We start from the raw sequence: 23,515 nt of genomic DNA on the forward strand, positions 1-23,515 counted from the left end.
ACAAAACCGCTATTAAATCAACACGATATATTTGTTTATGCAGCTCGCTACTGATACATTGTGCTAGCTCTGGCCAGTATGTGCTTATCACTCACAGCTAGTGATAGTATGATTGGCTAGACACTAACCCATCATGTGACAAGCCAATCATAATTTGCGAAAACGCTGACATTGCCAGCGTCTTCCAGCAGGCTTTGGGTTGCCAAGTCGAACTCTGATTGGTTAAAGCAACTTTCATCGCCATTGATTTTTATGCTCCAGAGCCTGCAGAACTGATTGTGAAGGCGTGCGTCTAAGGTAGATTTCTGACCCTGGTAACAAATGATGGATGAAATGTGATTGGTTAAATGCTTAAATACAAAGCACACATCTGGAAGCAGCGCAACAGAGGAAAAGTAGTGAAAGGAAGCTGAAAGACAATTTTGAATTATGTAAAATGAATTTATGGAAAAAATATAATTAATTAATCTGATTCCAATATTTTTAGGCTAGCAGAGAAGGCCTTGTAGGCCCTGATGGCCCGCCACTGCTGTTGAGTGTGTATAGGGCAGTATCGTATTGTGTGAAATTGCAAGTGGAATGGAATCTAACACTGTTATATGAAGTTATTCTGTAAAATAAGATTTTTTTTTAATCAAGATGTATTCCTCAGACTCCTTGTCTGATTTTATTTTGTAGAATCAAGGGGAGAAAAAATGGAATCAGTTTGCCAAAAATGATGGTTTGTTGTCAGTGTTGTTGACTAGCTCACCATTCAATCCTTGGTGTATGATGATGATACCACTATACGAGGTTTCAACGTGTTTAATATATTTTTTAATCATAATATATGTTGAAGGATCACCTGTCAGCAAGGCCTTCAGGTAGATTTTTGTTGTTTTTATACCAGAAGCAGCATGGGGGTGGCGGACACGAGGGTGTCTATAAATAGAGGCACTGGTGATGTAGGTAGATACGCGCAGGCGGCAGCCAGATGGTGCCTTGTGGGGGAATATCTCCTGATGATTTTGTTTGCAAATAGCTCTCTCCGTTAAGAAAAATGCAGCCCGGAATGTCTCCATCAGACTCACCTATTTTAGCCTTAACTGATACTGAGACAGCACTGGTAAATCCAAAAACGCCAGCCAGGAATTAAGAGAGTGAAAGTGACACAGGGTGACGGGTTTTGTCACTAACTGAGGCAAGGGGCCTACAGGTTGTCAGAGGTAGAAACAGCAGAAGCAGTGACAATTTGTTTTTGGAATGAAAAAGCGAGAAGAGTAAGTCTTGGCCATTTCCGTGATCTGCAGTCCGCAGAGGGAGAAGTATTGTAGTTTCCTGGTAGCAAGTCCGTCCCCCAAAAAGTTTTGGAAGACTTTTGTCAGGGATTCCAATGAAATTTTGCTTCAGGCCTAGAGTTGCAGTCATCAGACTCAAGGAGATCATTTGCAGATCTTCAAAATGTGTCCGGATTCAAAATTGTCATTCCAAAAAAGCTTTATTAACTACAGAGACAATGCATGAAGTCACATTTTAACATGACAATTAACTCATTCACTGACATTCACAAATGTATTCGGGAATTGAAAATATGACGTAGAGCGCCATTCCCGAATTTGTTTGGGTTTTGTCTTTTCATGGTTTGGGTGCCGATAAAGCGCTGGCCATGGTCTCTGGCAGTGTTTTTTCTTCTCCACAAGGGGGCAGTGTTTCCCCATTTCCATGTTAGCGCTTTGTTCCAGCTTCAGCTGTTGTTATAGCGCTATATGAACCAAGATGTATGTATTACATTGTGTTTTGGACAGCTGCCCTCATTTCAAGCTCATATAACTCCAGCCCCATATAATGTTGGAATTTACTCTTTTTTCTGATGAAATAAAAGAGAGTCTAATGTTTCTAACGATGTATTGAATGTTTACATAGTTCTAAAACTCAATGTTATGTGGGTCCAGGAATTCAAGTGACAATGACAAAAACCCTGGCACTGGAGTGGACACATTTTGGCACATATCTGGCAGTGAATGAGTTAATATTACTTTTCTATAAGTGAGAAAATCATTGTAAGACACTGTCAAACATTAGTAAAGCAGCACATCAAACACCTCAAAATTGTTACGCCCACATGGCAACCACAAATCCGTAGTGTGTTTCCACCATCACATTACATCATAGTCAATGAAATGGAATGGTTGATTAGTATACTATATAGTCGATCTGGGTGACTCTGTATCCCATCGGGCGCTGTCTTCTGACAGCGAGTCTTCTGACCATGAGTTTTCATTCTTCATACTGACCGTCATCTGACAGACGTTTATTGATATCAAATAAACTGTAATGAAATTGTGCATCTCAAACAGTTCAGTCAACCCTCAAGGATCTATTCTTGAACCACTTTTGTTCAAGTCTCTGCTTGATTGATTTTCCAAATTAAGGTGCCCAAAGAAATGAAGTTCCACTTTGAAGAGCTCAGAGCAAAAGCCAACCTGAAAACAGAATAGCGATAGTTGGAAAGTACTACAAAAGTGGTAGTTGTGCTTATTTGCTTTATTTGTGACCAGGCTACTGACAGTAACTGATATCAAAAGGACGAGCAGCGGCGTCATGATTCTGCATGATTTTAATATCGCCATTGGCATGTTAACTCTATACAAAGTTTATCGGTAACCACATATGTATCCCCTGGTGGCATCGTTGTAAAAAGCATTTCTCTTTCTAGCTTAAAATGTATTGGTGACAGGTTGAAGGAGACCAAAGTCACAAGTACACGCTAGGTGCTGCAACTTTTTGAGTCTTGACAACAGCAGTAAACCATACTAGCTACGGGTACACGTCAGAATCCAATTCTACCTTATATTTGATCTCCAAAGATTGTGCAAGTGTATCTAATGCAGCGACAGTGAGCGCTGATATTCATCAGACATTGCAGCCCAGCGCCAGACGTACTTTTATTTGAAATGCCAAAACGCATCATGGAAATCATCGTTGCCGAGTGGATGCACCATTGCTTTTGTCTTTGTGCCCGCCGACGCACCGCATATCATTTCAAGAAATCTGTCCACATAAATCTCGGTCTCTGCCCACATCTCCTGCTTATGCTACGCTTCATGAGGATTATCACTGCTGGAAATGTGTGACAGCCACCAGTCATTGGTAACAGAAGGAGAAGCAGAGTGGCCATGAAGCTCCAAAAGTCAGATTTGTTTTATTTAGTTTTGTTTTAAAGCTATTTCTTGTACATTCAAAGCTTTATCTGATACATATCCTGTAATGCATGTAATGACTCATACACACATACACTCAAATCAATTGGGCTGTTGTCTCTGGTCCCATGAGGCACTTGCAGTCACTGGCCAGATGCCAAAGTCGAACCACAGGAAGACAGGTCTTACGCAGAAACCCGACATTGTTTGATGTATCGCATATTTTTCTGCCAGCAGAGCATGCTTGATATGAAGAAATCTTTTCCAAAATGACATAAAAGCTACATTTTCAAAAAGGAGATCATCTTTCAGTGTGTACAAACTCTATTGTCTTTTTTGTTGAAAAGGTTCAAACTAAGCTAGTGAATCCTCGGCATGATAAAAATGACAGTAGCAGTTCGTTCATTTACACATCTAAATGTATGTATAAGGCACACCCAAAAGCCTTCGTTTTCTTCAAAAGTTGACCCTGCGCCTAACGCACTGATGTCCCTCACAGTATGTGTGAAGTAATATTGAGCCACAACAGGTCTCGCAACAACCTCTACAGTGGCGCCATAATGTGGTGTCCCTGATCTTTGGAATACTTGTATATATTTATATATTATATTTTGAAAAATTCATTGAAGGTGTGCCTTTATTTATATATACGTCTGTGTAAGCTCTCAGTCATACAGGAGTGGTCAATCAATGAAAAGGTTCACTGAAGAAGCTTCTTGGATAAGAAGCGAAACGTCCGACACCTTCAAAGAAGTACAGATGACGGCTGAAGAACCCTTTTCATCGATATTTATACTATATATATATATATATATATATACACACTGGATATATATATATATATATATATATATATATATATATATATATATATATATATATAAACGAATATGAAATAGTTAAAATCTTTGAAAATGTATACAAACATCCTAAACAAAGTAAACTTCAAGAGTATTCCCATGTATGTAGTACATGGTATACATGGTATGGTATCAAGTATTAAAAGAACAGGGCAGGCATTTCTGAAACCAAAATACGAGTACACCAGCAATTGAAAAGTCCCCTATCAATATCTAGAAAGAAAGATTGTCCTGAGATAATGCAGCAGTGCTTACTGTCCTATTGAGGGTTAAAAGAAAAAAATAGTTTATCTTTTACTCAGTTGCAATATCTCCTATTCATTTAAAATCGGGTTCTATATATATTTTTTTGTAAGCAATGATACATGGGTTGCCAAAAGAAAAGAAAATTGGAGCACAGTGCCATTAAGATAAGCACGGCAGCCCAGAGGAAGCCCAGAAATGCCAGTGGCATATTGATTGTGTGGCTTGTATTAACAGAAGGGGGCCAGCCGCTGCTCTCCCAGCCTGGACCTCTTATCCCAAAGTCACGGCCCAGCACCGATACTAATGAAAACGAAGCCCAAAGCAATGCAAAATTTTAAAAAAGTTTGAGTCAATTTTCCATGGATTGCTGTGAAGTTGTAAGTGAATGTTGCCAGGTCGCACATGAACCCCCCGCAATCAGAACTTCACAGGAGCAGGTGCAGTGATTATTTATTAACTTTAACTACTGCTCAGTCATCACACCGGGCCATCAATCGTGGTTAATTACCATTATCGGCTATGAGTTACTGCGAGTTTGGGAGTGATTACTACTTTGGCCAACTTGCATTTGAAACCACATCCTGGAGTTCAAAGCATTGTTGCACTGAATCGGATTGGATCTCTTCCCATTGGAAAAGGGGGATAATCCGCAATGCTGTATTAAACTAAATACATTTTCATTTTTGAAGACTGTCAGAGATGTTCGGTCGGACACTGTGAACAAAGGCTCGAACACAGGAAGTTTGTCTTATACTGCCGGCAGGGGACGCAGCCATTCATGACCAATGCCCAACTTCTGTGTATATATATATATATATATATATATATATATATATATATATATATATATATATATATATATATATATATATATATATATATTCACACAAAACTTAATTTACTCAAAAATGTTAGATACATGAGGTAGGATGATTTTCCTGTAAAACATTAGGCCTCGTAATGTTTTAGTGTCGGATCATATAAGGCTTTTAGGAGCACAACCAAGACATGCCATTGAGTAACAATATTAAAACGTAAAACTACAGCCAACCAACCAGTGCGGCGCCTAGAGATTTACATTTCCCTGGATTTTCTGTATTTTTTCTGATACATTTTAATTTTTTGTCACTTTTTTTCTGGTGTTTTTGAAAGGTGATTTGAAATATAGTTGACCTTGAGTTACAAACATCATCAAGAGAAATTGACCTCCTATTTATATTCCACAACAAATCTTCAATGTTGTAAGGGAACGTTTTTGCTTGAATTCATAATTGATTCATACTGTTGTATTGATGATTTTTGCTGAAGGTCTTGTAAGGTGTGCTGTGGTCTTGCTTGATGTCGTCCAACTACAAGTTTCTTCGACTTTACAGGTGGTTCTCACCGGTCACTGGCATTGTCATAGCATTCAGTCATGGTTCAATTAGCAAATTGGATCAGTCGCTATTTGGAATCCGACCTCCGAGGACAGTCAATGTCTCCTCCTTTTCTCGTTATTGCCCCATCAGCTCCAGGGGGCATCTGTCCCTTGAGGGTAAATGGCAACGTTCATCCTTCATTCTGTCATTTATATCTAGATGACGATTTTGGAACGACAACGTGCCGCATGGGAGTATAATATCCATAGATCAGGATGGACACTATTAGAAGCCTTGGCTGACTTGAATTTGGATTAGTGATTTTAAAAAAAAAAGACTCTTCTCTATGGTAACACCAGCTAGGGATAATGTCTATAAATAGAAGCTTCTTTTGGCTTTTGGCTGGAGAGGGGTTGGGCTAATGGAAATGTTTTGCTGAGTTTTACAGTTCCATTTCTCAGTCGTAAAAGTTGCAGCCAATCTCTCCGTCTGCCCGGGCTGTCCACCTCTTTCTCGCTATCTGCACATAATCCTTCCTTCTGGAAGAACGGAAATTCAAATTAAAGCTGCGAGCAGCGATGAACAGGGAAGACAGTGAGGTCATTGTGAGTATACAAAGCTGGGAAGAAGTCATTGCATCATCAAACTTTGCAACATGAAATTTTTCATCACGTGTGGCCAAAGCATGGCAGCAAAGTGAAAATGCTGTTGGGGACTATTCACCACCCACCACTTCGCTTCCCCATCCCTCGGTTGTTTTTTTATACAAGCAAAATGTTGTCATAAGGGAAAACCAAGATGACACTCAAATGTGTACACTGCCCACACATAGTGATGAAAAACATTTGCAATTTAGAAAGTGTTCCTGAGCTTTTTTTTTGAGTGTATCTTCAGTTATCATTTTTGTTGGGTTGTCTTTTGTCTACAGGAGGGAAAATATTTTAATTCATTCACTGCCAGACGATGTGCAAAAATGTGTCCACTCTAGTTCTACTCTTTTTGTCACTCGGAATTCTAGGACCCACAGAATATTGAGTTTTAAGACCAGATAAACATTCAATGCAGCGTAAGAAACCTTAGACTCACTTCTTTCATCAGAAAAAGTAGTTAATTCCTAAATTATATGGGTCTGGAGTTATATGAGCTTGAAATGAAGGCGGTTGTCCAAAATACAATGGAATACATACATATTGGTTTATATAGCACCTAACAACAGGTAAAGCTGCTGGAACAAAGTGCTAACATTGAGGAAAAAAAGGGAAACGCTGCCCCCCCCCCCCCCCGTGGAAGGGAAAGGCATTGGCAGAGGTCTGACCAGCGCTTTATTGGCACCAGAGCAAGAAAAAACAAAACCCGAACAAATTCGGGAATGGCACTCTTTGTCATATTTTCAATTCCGAAATAAATTTGTGAATATCAGTGAATGAGTTGAGAACACCTGTGAAATTTTCTTGCTTGCCTTTGCACATGCGCTCAAAATGGCGATTTGAACTCTGCAAATGCTGAACATTTAAGTGCGTTAAAACGACATCGTCATTCTTCTTGATATGCTCGTGAGTGTTCAGGACTAGCACAATCCCTCAAGGGTGTCCTTCGTTTCACTCCTTACTTTAACGACAGCTGTGCATCACGGTTGTGACATTCATGAGCGCCCAGCATTCTCTAAAGTGTAATATTGGGACTAAAGAGCAGACCCACCCACACCCTCACCAAAAAAAAAAAAAAAACAGGAATGAACTAAATGTTTATATTATGGTTCAGTACACAAACATACACAGGCACGCACACAAAAAACAGAATGAACGTGGCTGGTGTTATTTGTGTCTCTCTAGCTGCATGGCTAGCAATCAGTCACCCTCAGCAGATCTGAATGTAATGAAAGCAGCTTTACTGCGCCACTAAATCACTCAACCTTTAGTGACGACCTGGAAGCACACACGTTATCTGGTGTCGTCGAGTCAGCTAGCCAAACCACACTGTTTCACTTACTGCGGGCTTTTCCCAAACTGAATAAATACCTCATAAAACGCTTTCGCTGGCTCATTCCGACACTTTGCTAGCATTGCGACAAAAGGCCTTTGATTCCATCAGAGAAAAAAATTGTACAGTGGCAAAAAAATATTCGGACGAAGACATGCTCAGTTATGGCCAGACAAAGCTTTAATTTGAATGACTTATCTAACATGAAGTGGTTTTGATTGTTATTATGATTTTAGTAGTCGGGCACGCCACATTTCGGCTCAGGTAAAGAGATCTTTTAGTTATGAGTCACTCAGCCTGTTTCAGTTGTTTTTGTTGGTGTCTCCTTTAGCTGCAAAAGTGCAACAGGCTTAAGTCTGTAGACAATTTGCAGACGTCAAAGGAGTGTTACATTGTGATGTGGTTATTGCAGGGCAAGTCTAACGTACGTGGACTGCAACTTCCCTAACATAATCCTGGACAAATTCCTTTAGGCTCACAGCCATATACTTTTTTCATACCAATGTTGACTTACTACGGCGTTTGCTTCGGTTAGAACAGTGGTTCTTAATCTTGTTGGAGGCACCGAACCCCACCAGTTTCAGATGCTGATTGATTGATTGAACCCTTCTTTCAATGACTGCGACAACTATCTGCAGACTAGACTGAGGGTTGGACCTCTGCGGCAGAGGATCCACCGAACCCCTGAGACCGACTCACCGAACCCTAGGGTTTGATCGAACCCAATTTAAGAACCACTGACTTATAAATAGACGACGATGTATTACGGCTTGAAAACAGAACAGTGTAATATACTGAGGACCACCTGTATATGGATTTAGTATTGTTCCCCTCTTCTCTGAAAAATTATTCCCACGACAGGTTCGCTACACATTGTTCATCTCGCACAATTGATCACCTAAGCGTTTTCTACTGCGGTTTCCGACTCAGCTGACGATTCGAAAACATCCTGTCATTAATGGAGCCTCTGCAAGGGCACAAAGACCAGTCTTTTTCCTTCCGGCATGTGACCTTAGAAGACTCAGGTGTTAATCTGGTGGCTATGTGATGAAACCGGCCCTCTAGTGTGATATTATCATCAGTTTTTGTCCCTTTTTGGTCATTCCTGGATAGAAGCAATGAAAAAGAACTTCAATAAATGATCATCTCGCATCCAGAAGACCAGTTCTATTCCCTCTGCGATTGCGGCAACATCTGTCCAAAAAATTCTATTAAAAAGTTGCAACTTTAATGACTCCAGAATCCCACCTTCCCTTCCTATATAAAGCCCCTAGAGGGATAAACTAGGCCCATTAAGCAGCGAGATTCCCTAATGATGCTTTTGATCAGCGACTTGTACTCGCGGGCATCACATCACAGTTTAACACTTTGAGTCTGAGACAAGCTTTTGGGAGATGAAAAGGGCAGCACACGCGAGTCCTAATGAAGTTTAAAGCTTATAAAAGATGCTCATGACAGGATCATTACAGTCGTCAGCACTTCAAAGGGACACCTCGTCCGCCTGCCCGCACACTTCTTCCGCAGTATAAGCATCAAGATGACCTAAATCACGTAACAGGCTTATTAGCTCAATATCAAGGATGTCAGCGACAACAAAATCTTGAATTCCAAACTTCTGCAATTTTATGGACAAAAAAAAACAAAGAAATCCAGTTATTGCTGTCTATAAAGTCCAAATTTGAACTTGTGAACTGGACAAATTGGCTAATTAGCAAACGTTTGGAGTTATCTTCATAATGTGTGGCTGGGACATCAAACTGGTCTAGCCCTAAATATGTGTGGCACAGTTCTGGCCATGGTAAAGTACTTTTGAAAAAAGATTATGAATCTGAGTATGCATCACTGAGGCAACTGCTAAAGGCCAGAATTCCATCTTGCCGGACACTTCATCCGGTTCTATCCATCTTGTCCTGGGTCCTCCGTTGGAGTCCACAGAACCACCCCAATAAGCTAGCATCCAGGAGGCAACATGACGACTTTACTCTGAGGCTCTGCGACATGAGCGAGTATCAAACCATATCCGAACAAATCACAACGGAAACATATTTAATCAGTTTGGATCCACGATTTTGTTCTTTCAATCGTGAACCACAATTTATGACCATCGATGAGTGTCGTAAGAGAGATCGATCGGTCACCTCAGTGCATTGCTTTTTGTCCCTCCGCTCTCACCACCGAAACAGACGCTGCACCAATCAGTCTGTCGATCTCGTTATCAATTCTCCCCTAGAGTAGAGTAGAGAACAAGACCCCAAGTTAAATTGCCTCCACTTGAGTAAGGATCTCACTCCCAACAGGGCGAGAACACTTTTTCCAAAGCCCGCGATTTCCGATTTAGAGGTGCTGATTCTCATCCCGACCTTTTCACACTCAGCAGTTAACCACTACAGAGAGAGAGTTGAAGATCGCAGCTTGATAAAGCCAACAAAAACACATCACCTGCAAAAAGCGGAAATGCAGTACTCAGGCCACCAAACAATGTCTCCGCCGCATCTATAAAATCTGCCCATAAAGATTAGAAAAAGAATTAATGACAAAAATCAAACTGTCTTTTGCATATACTCCGACATAGAATTGAAACATTGACTCTAGTCTGCCAAGGACCTAAAGGTTCAATCAGGAGGAGGCCTGTATAAGCTCTCAATCGTACAGAAGTGGTTCATGGATGAAAAGGTTTCTTCAACCGTTAGAGTCAATGTAAACTGCTGCTTTTCGAACTTTCAAGTGTCCTACTGAGTGGTGGTGAACAGCTGGCGTTAACCACGCCAGCTGTTGCCCAAAGTCACCTGGAAGAGACTTCCCTGGGGTACCTGAGGGGAAAAAATGGGTACATTTTATGAACATTCAAAAAACTCGGTGTGTCTGCATTTGACTGTACATTTCTACTGACAGTATAGGCTGGCCTTTTTGTTTTTCAAAACCCTTCTGACCCCTCCCCTTTAAATGCCAAAGCACCGCTATTAAGTTAAAAGTCTAAAGAAAATTGAATCAGAAAGCTTGATCCATGGCTTCATATGGTCATTTTCTAAACCGCTTAGCCTGCTATCAGGGTCACGGGTGAACTCAAGTCTGTCCCGGCTGAGTTGAGGAAATAGACAAAGTGTACACCATGGATTGGTCACTGCCCAATCTTTGGATACATAACAACAAATCAGACTCATACATTCATGAAAAAAAATGTATTTATAAAATTAAAGGACAACCGACACCATTATTTGTTTACTAACTGACATCAGAAAAACGTTTTATAGCATCTAAAATACCCAAAACATGCAGGCTGATATTTTAGTCAAATGAAAAACACCAATAAAAATGAATGAAGGTGTCCCAAAACTACTTCATAATGACCTCAGAAAGGTTCAGTTTCAGAAGGTCCCGCCCCCTTGTTTATGTCACGCCAAGACGTCTTGCCTTGCTCGGGAATCAAAACAATGGCTGCTTTCTGAAGATGCTTTCTTGTACTCATTCAGTTATGAATATTCAAATAGTTCTGAAGAGGAAAGCATAAATGTTTTCAATCAATTAAAGAAGTTCTTCTGTGTCATTTTGAGGTGTCTGGACTGCAATGTAGCATCCCAGAAAATGCACAAGATGGCGGCAAGCTCCATTGAAAATGGGCTGATTTGTCTGCTGGGAATTTGTGTCAGCTAGTATCAAATAGTAGTCTTGGTGCAACACACAATGCTTCACCATCGCGTTATTTATGTGTTTTCCTTCTAATTTTGCCATCGACACGGATCAACACGAAGTTTTCAGACCAAACGAATCTAGCCAAAATGCATTGTGGGCCGCTTTCTCGGTCAGGGGCGTTCCAGACGTGACGTCACGGTAGGTATCGTCACCAACATAAAAACACGACTTCTTGAATATTCAGCGCAAGTCTTAAAACGTAAAATATTACCATATGCGGTGGAATCTTTGTAAAATACGCTCAGTAGAAGTCATTTGAAGCCATTTTACAAATTATGGAGACAACTTGTCCGGAGGTGTCGGTTGTCCTTTATATTAAAAACGCCAAATTGAATATTGTATGCCCAAAATTTACTGTAGTGTTCTCTCCATACTATTCCAGTCCAAGACGATTGAACTACACTCCATTTTCTTGTTTCCACCTCAGAACAGTAAAATGCTATTTACACTAATATTTGTGTGTGTAGCTAATCATAGTAGAGATAAGCTGCATCCAGCGCAGGTGCAGCTCTACACCCTTTGACAAACCAAGCGAGAATTAATGATGGCGCTGTGTTCGAATGGCTCCCAGCAAATGCATTTCCTCCTATATTTTCTTCCACAAGAACCAAAGAAAGAAGGCACAAGGCGCCGGATGCTTTATAATTAACAAGCGAGCGCGACAGAATCTGTGAAAACGACACGTGGCGCCCGAACAGATGGCGCAGGGCCACACAAACACTGTAATGTAGTTTAGTGGAGGGGTTTTATTTTTTTATTTTTTTGCTATTTGCTGTTGTTGGGTTTTTTTTTTTTGGTTGAGGGGAGGGAGAAATTCAGCGAGGACATTACATTTCATTTACCCTGGCAACTCACACCTGATTTATTTGCACATCCACTGACTCTGCTGCCGGCAAAGCCCATTTAATTTGCCAATAAATACTTGAATATTCAACACTCAGCCCTCACTTGTGCATTGTGTAATATTCTCTTCACAAGGATCATCTACAGCATATTGATGATTGTTTTTTTCCTACCAAGGGAGTAACACCAAGCATATGTTGACCTGGCAAATATGAATATATAACTATGCAGGCAAACAAGCTGTGCCTGTGCAAAAAAGGCAAGAAAAATCTATATGGATTTTGATTTTTAGTGGATTTTTACTTTGCTTGGGGGGCAGCCTAGAGGCTGTAACTCCAGCGCTCTTCCCACTGTTGTAAAGGTTTCAAACTCAAAGTCTGGCTCCTAGACTACTTTCTGGGGAGCATGAAAAGGTGGAAATACACTATATTAGTGTTACCTGACTAAATTACAATTCACTCATCGTGAATTGATAAAAACAATGGCTCACTTTAAATCCCATTTCAAGTTACATTGAAGCCAATAATAGAATATGGATGTGATGTAGGAGAGAATCTGTTGACACCATGTTTCTCACTTGAGCGATTAGTATCTAGCTGGCTATCTGGATAGCTATCTATTTGCTATCCATTTGCTTTCCGGGTTGAGTGAACGCTGGCGCATGTGGCTGCCGCTGCTCACCCGCAGGAAAACTGATCCAGTGACTGTAAGGGTCCTTGAGAGTTTTGAAAAGCCGGCTACCTAGCTAGGTTGGTAGCCGGCTACCTAGCGAGCTATTTGCTATCTATTCGCTATTTATCTAGCTAGCTGCGTACCTAGCTAGCTAGCTATATCCTATCTATTCACTATCTAACTAGCTAGCTGGCTATTTAGCTATCTATCTATTTGCTATCTATTTGCTATCTAACTAGCTAGCTTGCTATATATTAGTTATCTATTAGCTATCTAGCTAACCTTCTATCTATTTGAGTTATTCCGGGTTGAGTGAATGCTGGTGCATGTGGAGGCCGCTGCTCACCCGTAGAAAAACTGATCCTGTGACTGTAAGTGACCTTGAGAGTTTTGAAAGGCTCGCTATCTAGCTATCTAGGTATCTGGCTAACTGGCTAACTGGCTAGCTATCTATTCGCTATCTAACTAGCTAGCTAGGTGCCTAGCTAGCTATTTCCTATCTATTCACTATCTAGCTAGCTAGCTGGCTATTTAGCTATCTATCTATTTGCTATCTATTTGCTATCTAACTACCTAGCTTACTATCTATTAGTTATCTATTAGCTAGCTAGCTAAATTTCTATCTATTTGAGTTATTCTGGGTTGAGTCGAACGCTCGGGCATTTGGCTTCCGCTGCTCACCCGCAGAAAAACTGATCCTGGGACTGTAAGGGACCTTGAGAGTTTTGAAAGGCTGGATACCTAGGCTACTTAGCTAGCTAGGTCGCTGGCTACCTAGCTAGCTATCTATTTGCTATATATTTGCTATCTATTCGCTATCTAAGTAGCTAGCTGGCTACCTGGATAGCTATCTATTTCCTATCTATTCACTATCTAACTAGCTAGCTGGCTACCTAGATAGCTATCTATTTGCTATCTTACTAGCTAGATTTCTATTCATTAGTTATATATTAGCTAGCTAGCTGACTTTCTATCTATTTGAGTTATTCCGGGTTGAGTGATCGACCTCTGCACTGTGAAGCCGCTGTGCGAACCACTCGGCTACCAGGCCGCCTATTTTTATATATTTCTATAGTTTATTTGGACAATGTTTTTTCATTTATTGAAGGTGCGCATTATACTCCAGTGCGCCTTATATACCAGGACATACATATTTTAATTAAGTAAATTCAAATGACTTGTTTTTTTCTTGAATTGTACAGCCATTTAATGCAGACAGACATGCAAAACAAATAATTCCACTGACTGGGTGACCAAAAAAATACTTCAATATTTTGAAGCTGCGCATTCACAACGTATAACAATAAACATTTTCCCATCATGGTCGTCAAAGACATACAGAAACACATTTCGTGATGCTTTTGAAACCGCAGGCAGGCTTTAACAAAAGCAAAGATTTTTTTTTCAGCTGCTAAAAGACCTTTGTTTGCTTTTCCATCACACCGCTAAATCCATGAATCCGTCATGTTTTTCTTTTCTGAGCTCTTTTAAAAGAAGCCCCTAGCAAACGTCGGATTGGATGTTGCAGTTTCTACGTTGCTGCTCTTTTGTTGGGCTGCCAGGGAAGCGTATGATGTCAAAGCATTTCAAATAAGACTTAACCTCTGCCTTTGTCATCAGCAGCTATTAGATGTTTGAGGACGATTGAGCACTTCAACTGGAATCACGCTGCTTTGCCACAACACGCACTTGACATTTTGGCACCTACAATAAGCCTTGCACTCACAGTCACGATCCATCGGCAAATGAAAACACCTTTCATATGGTCATACATTATGCATGTCTGTCCAGCAATTCAAGTTTCCTGACAAATGATTGATGGAGAATAAATGCCATGTGTTTACTTGTGACCTGTTCCAAAAATGTAAACTTTTTAACTCATTCAGTGCCAGATGTGCAAAAATGTGTCTACTCCAGTGTCAGGGTTTTTTGTCATTGTCACTCAAATTCCAGGACCCACAGAATATTACGTTTTAGGACTTCATTAACATCCAATGCAGCTTAAGAAACCTTAGACGCTCTTGTTTCATCAGAAAAAAACAGTTAATTCCTAAATTATATGGGTCTGGAGTTATATGAGCTTGAAGTGAGGGCGGCTGTCCGAAATACAATGCAATTCCTACATATTGGTTTATATCGCGCTTTAACAAAAGCTGAAGCTGGAACAAAGCGTTAACATGGGAAAAATGGGAAATGATGCCATTCCCGAACTAATTCGGGAATGGCGCTCTATGTCATATTTTCAATTCCCGAATAAATTTGTCAATGGCAGTGAATGAGTTCAAGCAAAGCAAAGAAATATAGTTAGTTAGCAGCTAGCTAACTAGCACAGCATGCTAACAAAATAGTTCAGTGAGTGCTCACCTTTTTCTTTTACTTTCTAAGAATTATTGGAGTCTTTGACGAGGAGGACTTCCCTGACACTTGGATAAGAAACACTGAGTCATTGTTGAGTGTCAAAAAAAATCAAGCAGCGTCTACATTATGATCACCAGTGGCGAACTAACTGCAGCGATCCAGGGTCTGTCCCAGGAAACGGGCAGACGTGTCTCACAGTATTGAAGTGCAGTGTTTATTTTTATGTATGATTTTATATGATTGTTAGCACAAATATTAGTTAGTCTATGGGTGCCCTTACAAGCAGTTCAGGGTGTCCCCCGCCTACTGCCCAAAGACCGTTTGGATAGGATCTAGCACACCCGCGATCCTTTCTGAGGATAACCGGTTAGAAAAATGGATGGATGGTTGAAGTATCTCTTGGAATTCTGGCACATGGTTGCCATAGCAACATATTGCACGTGCTTCCTGACCCGACACGATATTTAATTTGTGAAGGCCCAAAGACAAGCCCCTCTGCGTCTCAACTAAAATTCCCACAGTTCCCAGTGGAACGAAAAGGGTTACTAAAGGTCGACAAGGGGTTAAAATGTCTCTTCCCGCTAAGAAGAGACATCATTCACTTTGTTTAGCTGCCATTGCTACATCTGTTAGATGCAACTGGAGGCTGGAATTGGGTGTCGAGTCCCCCGTAGGCTTTATGAAGCCATTACTCCATAAAGTTTATGAAGCATTGACAGCATTTCCTAGTGACTGAAGTCACTTCATTTGCAACACAGTTAAGCAAAATAGTAAAAGAATGCTAGTCAATAATCTTTTATGACTTTTTTTCTGTAAATGACATATTTGTGGAAGCTTAAGAGAGCGATAATATCCGTGATTGTAAGGAAGAATTATCATCGCAATTATGAAAAGGTAGATAAAGTAAGCTTGCTGTCTAACACACCTGAAGTTAACTCATTCACTGCCGTTCGCAAATTTCTTTGGGAATTGAAAATATGACGTTATGCGGCATTCCAGAATTTTTTCAGGTTTTGTTTATTCCATGCTTGGTTGCCGATAAAGCCCTTGGCCATGGCCTCTGGAAAAGACTTTTTCGTTTCCACAAGGGCGCAGCATTTCCCTTCTTTCTATGTTAGTCCTGTTGGATCAAAGGTGTTCTTCTCCTGGTTCATGTTCTTCACTTGTGTTGGTCTAAATAGTCAATCAGCAGTAATCAAAATGATGAACAGAAAGATTATTTATTCTTGGAACGGCACAGAGAATGCTCGTCACAGAGAGAGAGAGAGAGAGAGAGAGAGAGAGAGAGAGAGAGAGAGAGAGAGAGAGAGAGAGAGAGAGAGAGAGAGAGAGAGAGAGAGAGAGAGAGAGAGAGAGAGAGAGAGAGAGAGAGAGAGAGAGACCAGTGGGGAAGAGAAGTGCATCTGCTCACCCCCACAGATGTTATTTATACAGAACGCGGGAATGACCTCATTTCAAAAGGAGCCAATCAGCTGTGACTTAAGGAGTGCGTGGAACATTATACTGAAAGACTGATATGAGAATGGTTGAGTAACAGTATACACTACAAATATGTAAAGTTATCAGGTAAACTACACATATATACATATAGCATAACAACTTAGACTAAACCTAGACACATAAATGAGTGGAGAATAATAAACAATGAATGCTTAAGAATGTGCATATTTAAATGATAACGATAACTGACATCAAAAAACGTTTTATAGCATCTAAAATACCCAAAACGCAGTATGATATTTTTAGTCAAATGCAAAACACCTATAAAAATGACTTAAAGTGTCTAAAAAGTACTTCAATTTGAAACCGGAAGTGGCCAGTTTCAGAAGATCCCGCCCCCATGTTCGTGGTGTCAAGGCAAGACGTCTTGCTCCTTGCGCCTTGCTCGAGAATCAAAACAATGGCTTCAGATTCGGAGAATATGCTTTCTTGTTACTCATCCAGTTAGGAATATGATTCAAATAGTTCTGAAGAAGAAAGCATACATGTTTGCAATCGATTAAATAATTTACTCCGTGTAATATTGAGGCATCAGGGGTGGGAAATGTCGCACCCAAAAAAAGCAGAACATGGCGACAAAGCCGTGTAAAGAATTAATCAGCCCGTTTCCACAGGCTGATTAATTCCTTATATGGAGCTTTGTCGCCCTCTTCTGCCTCTTTGTGGTCCTACACGACGTGTTCAGACCAAAGTACAGCAAAATGCATTGACGTGATGGAAGGACTGCTACAATGTTTTTTCAGTCAGGGGCGTTCCTTCAGTGACGTAACGTACGGACTCGTCACCAACTCAAAAACAAGGCTTCCGGAATATTCAGCGCGAGTCTTAAAACGTAAAATATATGCGGTGGAATCTTTGTAAGATACGCTCAATAAAAGTCATTTGAAGACATTTTAAAAATTATGGACACAACTTGTCCTGAGACGTCAGTTGTCCTTTAAAATAGTCCTATCAAGCCCTTTGTTCCAGCTTCGGCTGTTGTTCAAGCGCTATACAATAAACCAATATGTGGTTAGCATTGTATTTAGAACAGCTGCTCTCATTTCTAGCTCATATAACTCCAGACACATATAATTTAGGAATTGACTCCAATTACCATTTTGTGTTTGGAAGCCTTTTATTGAGCAAGTTGCTTGTTCTGTAGCCACAAAGGGACATATGTCTTCTTGTGCCGGTCCCAAGCCCGAATAAATCCAGAGGGTTGTGTCAGGAAGGGCATCCGACGTAAAAGCTTGGCCAAAACAAACATGTGGACCAAACCTCTAAAGATATAGCACACTGGTTTGTTGTGGCGACCCCTTGAAGGGAAAAGCCGAAAGGAAAAGAAGAGGAGACTCTTTGTTTCCCATGAAAGAAGAGAGTCTCAGGTTTCTAATGCTGTACTGAATGTTTATGTAGTCCTAAAACTCTATATTCTGTGCGTCCTGAAATTCAAGGGACAATGACAAAGACCCTGGCACTGGAATGGATACATGGCAGTGAATGAGTTAAGAGAAACATTTTGATTCACTCCCTCTTGTTATTTTTTTCCCCACCCCCCTGCAATGACAACTGTCAAGAGTCAACCGGAGTCATTGCACCTTGCAACTCAGAGTCAGGTTGCTCCGCCACTTTCAGAGAGTCGCTTTAATAGGGGAGGCAGGGCGGGCAGCGTCAGCTTGAAGGTTTATTACTGTATCTCGACACCTGTCAGAGATGATTGGGCTGTGTAATTGAGGGTCAGAATGAAAGAGGTCATTCGCAGCTGCAGTGTCTCTGACATGATGGCGTGACGCGCAGCAACGGTCAGTAATGTAAGAAGTCTCCGGAGAGCTTCTTCTGCTCAGCTCGAGTCGAAATGGATTCCACGCTGTCCGTCATTACAAGTATACTTTGCTCTAATATTCAGCTCCACCTGCTATTATGATTTATTTATCACGAGTGGGAACCCGTTTCTGTTCATACCATTTGGAAATGTGCTGGGACATTAGTGAAGGAATGAATCATTGGAAATGTACATACGTCACATAGCGCATTTTTAGCACACCAGATTTTTGGTGGGCCAAGCTGTGATGCTCTGTGGGGCAAAACACAGATTGACCACAGTGGAGGCCCGAACGGCTGCTACATCACCGCGGATGACAATTCAAAAAAAAAAAAATCTAACGTTGTTCTCATAAATTCCCTGATTTTATAGTTGGTTGTGTAAAATTCCATTTGGAGTCTGGCTTTAGTGGTCCACTTGTTCTTGACGACCGCCATCACTGACTTTAAATGGACCAAATTACGTTCCCAGCACAACAATGACCAATGTATCCAACAAGTTCTCAAGGGAAGCTCCATTAATCACAAAAACAGCAGGACACATAATACAATATAAATAACATGAATGGCGTTGTATGTGTGCATAACTTGTCTTAAAGGACAACCGACGTCTCCGGACAAGTTGTGTCCATAAATTGTAAAATCACTTCAAATGACTTCTACTGAGCGTCTTTTACAAAAATTCCACCGCATAGAGCTATATTTTACATTTTAAGACTCGCGTCAGGAAGTGTTGGTTTCGAATTGGTGATGATTTCTGACATGACGTCACTTCAGGAACGCCACTGACCGAGAAAGCGACACACAATGCATTTTGGGTACTTGTTTGGTCTGAAAACTTCGTGTTGATGCATGTTGGTGAAAATTAGAAGGAAAGCACATAAATAATGTGATGGCGAATTGTTGTGTGTGGCACTAAGACTACTATTTGATACTAGTTGACACACATTCCCAGCAGACAAATCAGTCCATTTCCAACGGAGCTTGGGCACCGTCTTGTGCATTTTCTGGGATGCTACTTTGGAGTCCTGACTGCTCGAATTGATACGGAAGGACGTCTTTAATCAATTGCAAACATTTATGCTTTCCTCTTCAGAAATACTTGAATATATTCGTAACTGCATGAGTAACAAGAAAGCATCTTCTCTGAATCTGGAGCCATTGTTTTGATTCTAGAGCAAGGCAAGACGTCCTGGCGTGACGTCACGAACAAGGGGGCGGGACCTTCTGAAACTCGCCATCTACGAGGTCATTTTGAAGTACTTTTGGGGCCCTTTAACTCATTTTTATTATTGGTATTTTGCATTTGACTAAAAATATCAGCCTGCGTGTTTTGGGTATTTTAGATGCTATAAAATGTTTTTCTGGTGTCAGTTAGGAAACAAAAAAATTTAAGACTTCCCGTATTTTCCGGTGTATAATGTGCACCAGGCTATAAGATTCACCCCCCCCCCCCCCAATGAATGGTGTATTTTCAAATGTTTTTAATGTATAAGGCACACCGGAGTATAAGCAGTGTTTGAAATAGTGTCTGCCCGGTGGCCCGGGCGGGGCGTACAACATTTACGTCGGGCGTACAACTTTCAAAACGACAACATTTTTTTTCAAATCAAACGTTTGTTTTATTCAATAAACCAAAAGCCACAAACAAAATGCTACGAGCCACTTTCTCAGGGGCTTTTGAAACTCTGAAGTACACTTTTCAGCCAGGGTGAAGTCCGAAGCAGGCTTCTGATTGGCTGCCGGTGTGTGTGCAGAGTATGCCCGTTCGTTTAAATGCAGTAAATGCCCGTTCGTTTGGTGCAAATTGCCAAAAGAACGTTCGTTTGTCAATTTGCATACTCGGCACCGGCAGCCAATCAGAAGCCTGCTTCGGACTACACCCTGGCTGAAAAGTGTACTTCAGAGTTTCGAAAGCCCCCGAGAAAGTGGAGTCCACGTAGCATTGAGCAGACAACTGGCGCAAAATCTTCAGCAAGGTATATTTGCCATAAATTAGGCAAGGGAGCATTTGTGGTTGGTACTTCCTTAATTAAAAAAAAAACACTTTAAACTTCGCAACAATGTTTTTATTTTTTTGGGCGATTAGATGACTTTATGTGTTTTAAATTGTGAAAAATCGGGCAGGCAACTTTATGGCCGGGCCGGTAACTTTTCAGAGTTGTCTGCCCGGGTGTCTACTAACTTTTTGTAATGAGTTTCAGACACTGGGGAAATGCTGGGAAATGCTGCCCCTTTGTGGAAGAGAAAAACATTGCCAGAGGCCATGGCCAGCGATTTATGGGCACCCACACACGAAAAAAAGAACACATTTTGGAATGGCTCTATGTCATATTTTCAATTCCTGAATAAATTTGAAAATGGCAGTGAATGAGCTAAAATGTTGATGTTGCTTAGAAGTTTTCATGGAATATTTTTGGCTGTGAATTGTTCAGAAATAAATGAATTTTGTTTTTGTGAGACACCATAGCCAAAAAAAGCAAAACACGCCAAATTTTCCATTTCCAATCATTATTCCAAAAATGATAAATTACAGCAAACTAGAGAAAAAAATTCCATCTCGCAAAGTAATTTTAAGAGATTATTCGAATGAAACGCCATTTTATATATCCCAGCATGCATCACGCACTACTTCTCGTCCCAGGAAGAAAAATTCAAAAGAAACTAACTAAATTTATGATACTACAAAACGTAAACGTACATTATACCGTGACTGTAAAGTGTACTTGAGAGTTTTGAAAGGCGCTTAGAAATTGACCGTGCAATAACAGCATCGTGGAAATGGAGTTCACATGGGATGTAGAAGACGACGCAACGCAAATATTGTATTGTGCAAAATGACAAAGAGTGTACGGACAAATGAACAAGTGGAGCAAAATCATCAAGGGATGTTTACGATAAATTAAGCAAGGGAGCCTTTGTGGTCGGTGCATCCTTAATTAAAACAATCCTTAACACTTTGCAACAATGTTTTTTTGCGATTAGTCGTCTTATTGTGTTTCAAGTCGTGAAAAATGGGGCAGGCAACTTTATGGCAACTTTTCAGAGGTGTCTGCCCTGGTGTCCGGTAACGTTTTTTTCATGTTTCAGACACTGCTTATACACTGGAAAATACGGTACTTGCAGCATGAATTGAATCATTTTGAAGACACAAAGCATCAAACGTTCAATTAGCTCATTGCCTGCTCTGCTTTTCCCTGCCAGGTGGTGGGCCAGATCGATAAACTGACGTCAGACTTTGACTTTGACCTGGATCCAGATGACTGGACGGTGGCAACGGCGAGCAGCACGTCCAGCAGCGAGCGTGGCCTCGGGGAAGCCTTCCGACTGGACTTCCTCAACACCGACGTGCTGTCCGACAGCTGGGAGTTTTGCGGCTACTTGGAGTCGTCCGGCGGGGCTTGCGCGCGAACGCCCGGAGAGCTATTGACGGGGTATTACCCTCGAGCGCCCACGGGCCGCGGGACCATACCCACTCAGACGCCCAACCTTCCCGCGGCTGCCACGGCCTCATTCTACTCGCAAATGAACGGTGGGCTGCCCATCCCCAACGGGCCGCGCATCATCACCCCAGATTCATCGAGCGAGGAGGCCAGCAGCTCCACACACAGCCACAAGACGAGAGAGCGGGTCCGATTCAGTGACAAGATCCTCTACCACGCACTCTGCTGCGACGACGATGACGAAGAGGAGCAGGAGGAACTAGCAGATGACAAAAGCGGCCGCGCCACGCCCGACAGCGACAGCGAGCAGAGCCTCATGGCCGAACCTCTTGCCCCCAAACGTTCTTCCTCTGAGCACTCGCTCCTCCACAACTGCCTCGACCCCTCTTATGTACCCCCGTCGGCAAGAAGCATGACGGGAGCGCACACGTTACCCAGGAAAGGCCTCCTGAACCCCAGCTGCCGTAAAAAACTGCTTCGAAACAGCAGCACGCAAACTGTATCGGATAAGAGCACCCAAACTGTACTGCCCTATATTCCAAACAAACAGAAAACAAAAGAGCACTGAGCCAACCGGGATTTCTCCTCGTTGATCATACAGCTCACCTCAAGAACTGTGCATTGTTTAATATTAAATACATAGCTAATAGATTAATACACAAATAAATCAATTACTAAATAAAGAAATGCTATATGGGAAAAAAAATCACTGGCCTCCTTAAATTCATTCCAAAACTCAAGTTAGGAACATACATTGAATCTTGGAAACAAAAGTCAATTTGTAAAACTGCACCCTTACCCCCCAAACCCGAACTATCCACTGTGATTCAAACACTTAAATTTAATCCTTATCCCTCACTTTCATCCCCTAGCTCAAGGGTCGGGAACCTATGGCGCTTGTGATGATCTAGCTTGCAGATAAGACTAACTATTCTTGATTTTGCTGTTCATTTCCTGTTTGGGCTGCAGTTGGGTGACAGAACAGTTTTGATTGGATGATACTGACGTCGCTGGCCGTTGATGTCAAAACAGGTAAACGATCCCTTTTGAATAAGCCCAATGACGAGTATTGCACACTTCAGGTTGAATGGAGCGAAGTATTCGCCTTTGTGGAGAGAACATGTTCTCCCGTGATTCTAATTTGCAATGAAACAATACAATCGATGAAACAGTCAATGTCAATGACATTTTGACAAGCCCCATGCTACGTTCGCATCAATATACTTCTGCGAGAGACAGCAGAAAGCAAGCGTGTAAGCTAATGAGCCATTTGCAGGCTAGCTAGCATTAACTTTGCGTATGGAGCCGGCAAGTTGATTTTTATTCTGATAATTTGGATGGATTTTTACCAATCATGAGGAAAACAAAACCATTCATATTAATGGGGAGTATAAGCACAACATTATTTTAAATAATACATTCTGACATTTTGTTGAAATCACACACATCTCACTGAAAAACATTTCTAAATATTTTGTTTTTATGGCTCTCATAGTCAAAAAGGTTTCTGACCCCTGCCCTAGCACCTTAAAGCTAAACCATGTCCCCATACCCAAACTATAAACAAACCCTATATCGATCAC

At 41.2% G+C, this 23,515-nt stretch overlaps 1 protein-coding gene across 3 annotated transcripts in view; it reads left to right on the plus strand.

The window, feature by feature from the left end:
- The window catches only part of insyn1 (inhibitory synaptic factor 1), a 204,564-nt gene extending 181,937 nt beyond the window's left edge, over positions 1-22,627 (plus strand). For all 3 annotated transcript variants that reach the window (XM_088992921.1, XM_088992919.1, XM_088992920.1), the window contains one exon: positions 21,694-22,627. In XM_088992921.1, the coding sequence (XP_088849047.1) occupies positions 21,694-22,500 (807 nt within the window). In that variant the 3' untranslated portion in view covers positions 22,501-22,627. The remainder of the gene's footprint in view (positions 1-21,693) is intronic.
- Positions 22,628-23,515: the final 888 nt, after the last annotated feature.

This window comes from Hippocampus bargibanti, linkage group LG03 (genome assembly GCF_051943395.1).
Source record: "Hippocampus bargibanti isolate YZ-2025 linkage group LG03, ASM5194339v1, whole genome shotgun sequence".
NCBI classification, from domain to species: Eukaryota; Metazoa; Chordata; class Actinopteri; order Syngnathiformes; family Syngnathidae; genus Hippocampus; species Hippocampus bargibanti.